At 47.8% G+C, this 6040-nt stretch overlaps 2 protein-coding genes across 4 annotated transcripts in view; one reads left to right on the forward strand and one right to left on the reverse strand.

The window, feature by feature from the left end:
* Card14 (caspase recruitment domain family member 14) overlaps positions 1-1116 on the reverse strand; it is a 40690-nt gene extending 39574 nt beyond the window's left edge. For all 3 annotated transcript variants that reach the window (XM_023699227.1, XM_023699229.1, XM_023699228.1), the window contains exon 1: positions 953-1116. In XM_023699227.1, the coding sequence (XP_023554995.1) occupies positions 953-1042 (90 nt within the window). In that variant the 5' untranslated portion in view covers positions 1043-1116. The remainder of the gene's footprint in view (positions 1-952) is intronic.
* Positions 1117-1262: 146 nt separating this feature from the next.
* Eif4a3 (eukaryotic translation initiation factor 4A3) overlaps positions 1263-6040 on the forward strand; it is a 10602-nt gene continuing 5824 nt past the window's right edge. The window contains exons 1-4 of the mRNA XM_004639567.2: positions 1263-1514; positions 3524-3596; positions 5004-5070; positions 5592-5654. Coding sequence (XP_004639624.1) covers positions 1346-1514; positions 3524-3596; positions 5004-5070; positions 5592-5654 — 372 coding nt within the window. The 5' untranslated portion in view covers positions 1263-1345. The remainder of the gene's footprint in view (positions 1515-3523; positions 3597-5003; positions 5071-5591; positions 5655-6040) is intronic.

Genomic DNA, 6040 nt, shown 5'->3' on the forward strand with positions numbered 1-6040 from the left:
GCCATCTCACCAGCCCCAACAACTTGAACTTTTGATCCTCCTGCCTCATCCTACCTTAACGCTGGGATTACAGGCACTTCATCTCATACTTGGCTATTTAGTATTCTGATTAACAGTGGCATCCTCCTCCGGCGTGTTTATCAGAACAAATTCTGCTGCCAGGATGGGAGCTTTGTTCCCTGAGAAGACATGCTTACTTGTTTGCCATACTGCAACCCGAGGTTTCTCCATAAAACGTTGATCACGTTTTGACGAAACTGTTGCAAAATGAGGACTCTCAAGAACCCCTGCACACGGAGCTAGGGATATAGCTCAGTGGCATAAGCGCCTGCGTGGCAGGTGCAAAGGTCCTGAGCTTGATCCCCCTAGGGCGGCACAGGGGTAGTCACCTGCTTAGCCGCAGAAGGCCCCATCATATAAGACTGACCACCTGTTTCTGGGTCGGGGTCTCGTACAGTAGCTCTCTTGCCGTGATATATTGAAAGTCAGCTCTTGACACAAAGGTTAAAAAAAAAAAAGTAAAAAAAAAAAGACTGACAGAGACACGCACAGACACAGAGAGGGATGGAGTCAGATATAGAGAGTCAGGTCAGCAGTATGAAAGGACCAAGCTGGCCCTTGTCCTCTATAACTTTCTCAAAACATGATTCTCCAAAGTGAACTGCGTTTCAAGGACGTCGACGAGTGAAAAGATACTTTAGGACGCGGGCGTGGTGTCCCACACCTGGAAGATGACAAACTCGAAAGCAGCAGACCCAATTCGAGCTCACGCACAGCCCCGCAGCCCACTCCGACTTCTCGAAGCGGCTCCGGGAAGCCAGCGTCGCGGAGCAAGGGGCGAGCGCCGGGCCCGCGTTGCGAGTTTACGCAGCTGCGTCGGTTGGCGCGCCTCGGGGCTCGGCGCGGACGCAGAGCCGCGTAGGTCCCGTGCGTGACAGGCATCGTCGCTCACCCGCCGCCGGTTTCGGGGAACCCCCATTTTCGTCACTTGGAGCGCTAAGTCCAGCCACAACAGCCCACCTACAACAAAACGGGACAGCATTCCTCACAACCTACACCCACCACGCGCAGCAGCCAAACTTAAATAAGGATGTGGGAGGGCCCGCTCTTAATGAAATCCCGCGGGAGTTCCACAGGACGCGAGAACTTCAACACTCCCTTTCTCATTCGCAGATTTAGGAACGCCCCGCCCCCCCAGGGGCGTGGCCCTGACGCAGGTCGTCGGCGAGCCCACTCGTTTTACACTCTCGCGTGTTTGCGTCACTTCCTCTCGGCGGCGTCCGTGGCGAGGCCTACTTCCGCTTCCAACTGCGGTGCGCGCTAGCTTTTCAACCGAGTCGTGATCATGGCGGCCACGGCCACGATGGCGACCTCGGGTTCGGCACGGAAGCGGTTGCTCAAAGAAGAGGACATGACCAAAGTGGAGTTCGAGACCAGCGAGGAGGTGGATGTGACCCCCACCTTCGACACCATGGGGCTCCGGGAGGACCTGCTGCGCGGCATCTACGCCTACGGTCGGGGAGCGCGGGTCGGAGGCCGCGGGATGCGGGCCGCGGGGCGCGGGCGGGTACCCAGCGGGGGGACTGGCGACGCGCCGGCGCGGCATCCGGGCTGTGGCTCGGGCGCCGATGACGTGCGATCCCAGCTCCTGGAACCCGGTCGCTGCACCTGGTTCGTGTCCGGGTGACCGGTGTACAGCGAGGCGTTGGCGGCGCCCTGGAGTCATTCGCGGGTAGAAGCGTTTTGTACTTGCGAGGCGCCCCGGTGGTGTAGCTGTGTCAGGATCGTGCCTTTGGGTGGGAGAGAGAGGGGCGCTATAAAGCCACGGGTGCTTCAGGCAGCGGCAGTTGGTATGAAAAACGTGAAGTGGTTGGTTGCTTGTAGAATAGGATTTGGGCAGGAGAGAACCACAAAAGATAGGGAAGGGCTCCCCAAGGAGGAACGATCACGTTGAGATGATGAGAAAAATGAAAAGCATTCAAGGGGTAGGGAACAGCTGGCGCTTGGGCCTTGTGGCCTTCAACCGACTGTGTTCCAGTAGCGTAAAGAAATTCCGTCTGCAAGCACAGTGGCCAATTTGGTGAGATAGTGATAAAAGGTTTTGCAGTTCATTTCTAAGTGCAGTAGGAAAACGGTGAAGAGTTTAAAACAGCACAGTGATAGGATTAGACTTACAGATTCAAGGGTTATTGTGGTGTCGGTGTTTAGGGTGAGGTGAGGCAGGGAGGGAGATGAGTTGGGAGGCTTTTGAGCTGGTCAGAGAAGAGATGATCCAAGGAGGAATTGGCTGATGAGCTGAATGGGAACCACAGAGGAAGGAGGACTAAGAGTCTGAATTTGGGGTACCTTGAGTAATCTGGTGGGCAGTGCTGCTTAGCAGGAAGTAGTGGAGGAAAGTAACATTGGGAGTTCTGTGTTGGTCTGTTCGAAGGTCTGTGGTGGTGTTGGGGAGACAGCTATCCATTCCAGTGTAGATCCCAGGCAAGATTGTAATTGAAAATGTATAGATGGGAATACAGGCATCTGAGGTTGTTCAGTGCCTGGGACTGGGAAGCGCCTTATCCAACAGTTCTTGGTGTCAGGACAGTTTAGCCAGTGAAAAGTTGCTGAGGGTTGACAGGGAAAGAATGCCTCAAAACTGGGTGCCGCCTGTCCAGTGCTTGTGGAGTTTAAGTCATCGGTTATATATGCTTTTGTGTTGAAATGGGAAATTAGACCTTATTTTAAAAGTCTACAAAATAACTGACAGTTTATACTCATAAAATTTTATTTGCCTACTTGAAAAATACTTTTTTAGACCTTCAGAATAGCCTCGTTCCTTGGTAGTGCTTGCTGGGCAGCAGAAGTGGTACTGTGGTTACGATAGTTGCCTCCAAATGGGAGGGCAGTGCTAGACTCCCCACCTGTGCAAGTTGAATATTCTGTAGAGCTGGACAGCCCAGCATTTTTCATGCTAGCAAGGAAAGAGCAGTGACTATAGTGCTACTAGATTTATTTTCTTTTTTTAAGTTTACAAAGTAATTTTAAAAAGCCATATGGGGGGCCGGGGAGGTGGCTCAGTAGGATAAGCGCTTGAAGGGCAAACGCCAGGATCTGAGTTCAATCCCCGGTTTTGCAAAAAAAAAAAAAAAAAGCCATTTGTAGCGCAGTCAGGACACAAAAATAGAGTAAAAAGTGGTGTCCCTGTCATGTGACACTCCAGTAGTAACCACCAGCAAATTTTTGGTGTCTGCTTCCAGATACTGCACACCCCTAAATTTCTTTTTTCTTTTTTAAAATAGAACTAGAGTCTTTATATTCTAAACATGATGCACCTTGTGTAGAGATTCTTGTCTTTATAGATAATGCCCACTCTAGTCAGAATAAAGAGCCACTGGGCTCTTGTGTCTTGAGTGCTTTCTGTGTGAGTTAGGCTAGGATGTGGGTTCGCAGAGCTTGGCCATTTACAGCCCATCCTCTGTGTCCTGGAAGAGCAGGTTTAATGCTATCACAGTGGTAAGAGCGCATTGTTTGTTGCCTGCAGGTTTTGAAAAGCCATCAGCAATCCAGCAGCGAGCTATCAAGCAGATCATTAAAGGGAGAGATGTCATTGCACAGTAAGTTGGTTTGTGTAGCTAGTTCAAGACTTAGGGATGTAGGGATGTGTGCTCAGTGACAGTGTAGCAGAATAATGTTAGTTATGTATACATTGGTTACCACTTCTTCACGTTCACCCAGGACTTTAGTTTTATTGTGTTTCGTAGTACTAAAGGTTGAATTTAGGGGTTCTGTACCAACTGAGATCCACTCCCAGCTCTTTCAGTTTTTTAACTGTTGAGATAGCATCTGGCTAAGTTGCCCATGTGGGACTCAAACTTGTGATCATCCTACCTCAGCCTCCCTAAGTGCTGAGGTTACAGATGTGTACCACCCTGCCCCCTCATTCTCTTGCCCTTTCTTTTTTCCCTTTTTTTTTTTTTTTTTTTTGCTGTGCTAAGAATGGAACCCAGGGTCTTGTACATGCTAGGTAGGCACTTTACCAGTGAGCTGCACCGCTAGACCTATTTGTCTTATATTTTTAAAATTTACCTATTACATTTCTTGGACGATGTTTTTTGTTCCAAATCTCAGAAAATGATAGGGCAGGAATTTAGCTCGTTGGCTCAGTGGCTGTTTGGCAAGCATTAGGTCCTGAGTTTGATTCCTGGTACCTACTCCCCCTCTACCCCCCCTCCAAAAAAAAAAGCAAAACAAAAAAATCTCAGAAAACAGATTTTGTGTGTGTGTGTTTTTTGTTTTTTATGGTACGGGGGATTGAACTCAGGATCCTGTGCTTGCCAGGCAGGCGCTTATTCTACTGAGCTATCTCCCTGGCCCAGAAAAAAATTCTATTTAAAGGTATATCTCTTTTTTTGTTTTGTTTTGTATTGTTTTGTTCTTTTTTTTTTTTTAGGGTTAGGGTCTATATGGTATTCAGGGTCTCATTGCGTAGATCGGAGTCATAGTGATCCACCTGTTTACAGCCTCCCAAGAGCTGGGACTATAAGCACACGCCACCATGCCCAGTCTCAATTGCCTTCTCAGTGCATCCCAGCAGCAGGCCGAGGTGTTTTCTTCTTTATGAGATAGGGTTTTGCTATGGAGTTCAGGCTGGCTTTGAGCTCACAGTGATCCTCCTGCCTCAGCCTCCTGAGTGCTGGCATTGCAGGCTAGCACCACCACACCTGGCCAGATTTCTGTTTTCCTATCACCTATAAAGCACTTGTTAAAGCTCTGAATTCTGCAGTTCTGATGTCCAGTGGAGATGCCACATTTACTGCCTAATCACCTATAGAATGTAGATGTTGGGCACTGTGCTTGCGCCCTGTTTCCTCGTGGGTGCTGGTACGAGGGAGGAGCATCTACTTAGAAGAAACTGCCAGTGCTTCTGGAGCCAGGCCCTTGAGTGTTGCTGGGAGGGTCACAGGAAGGAGAAGCGTGCCTGCGCCTTCCTCTCAAGTCCCACTTCTCTGCTTTCTTGACAGGTCTCAGTCTGGCACAGGCAAGACGGCCACCTTCAGCATTTCAGTCCTCCAGTGTTTGGATATTCAGGTGATTTGCCCCTCTCAAACAAGTGCTCCTCAGTCCTCGCGCTTTTTCTTTGGCAGTACTGGTGTTCGAAGAGTGTAGTGTTTAAAATTCTGTACTTGTACTAACTGAGCATTTTTAAGAATGTATTTGCTACAGGGTCTCACTGCACAGCTCAGACTTGTAGTGATCCTCCTGTTTTCAGCACCCCCAGCACTGGGATTATAGGTGTGCACCACCACACTAGCCTGGACTGGGGTGGGGAGGGGTGGGTGTATCTATTACATACTAATATCTGAACTAACTAGTGTCTGTCATAAATGCCTTTTAGAAGGTTTTTAAGTTAGGGGAAATTCTTGTCTGCACTTGAGAATCCTATTGTTTGTTGCATTGGATTTGCAATGTAAGTAACACTAAAGTTTGCTTATACCCATTGGAAATTTGAAGTGCAGTTAATAAGGGTAATATTTAAAGTAGCTCTAGCTATGAGTTACTGCAGTTCACCTTGAAAATACTGAGAATCCTCTTTTCTGATTATTCACCAGGTTCGAGAAACCCAGGCTTTGATCTTGGCTCCAACAAGAGAGTTAGCTGTACAGATTCAGAAGGTGAGAGTTAAAGATAATAGGATCCTATTTGCCAGTCATTTTTGCTGACAATTTTGTTGTAAAGGACCCAAGTGAGTGATTTCCTGTGATCCTGTTTTCTATTCTCAAATGTTTTTCTTGATTTCTAAACTTTTTTTTTTTCAGTGCTACGGTCACATGAATTTACTGGTTTGCATTAAGGAATTTTTACTACAGCTTGTATTCTTTTAGTGTTTTTTTGCAGTCTTATAAATTAACTTTTTCAATGAAAATTCATTTTAATTATTTTATACAATGTACCAATTTTAAATTTCCTACTATTTTGATGTAGTGGGGCTGGAGAGATGGCTCGGTGGTCTAAGGCACCTACTTAGAACAAGCTTGTCAAAGCACAGGGACCACGGTTC

Source organism: Octodon degus, unplaced genomic scaffold (genome assembly GCF_000260255.1).
Source record: "Octodon degus isolate 3935 unplaced genomic scaffold, OctDeg1.0 scaffold00112, whole genome shotgun sequence".
Lineage (NCBI taxonomy): Eukaryota > Metazoa > Chordata > Mammalia > Rodentia > Octodontidae > Octodon > Octodon degus.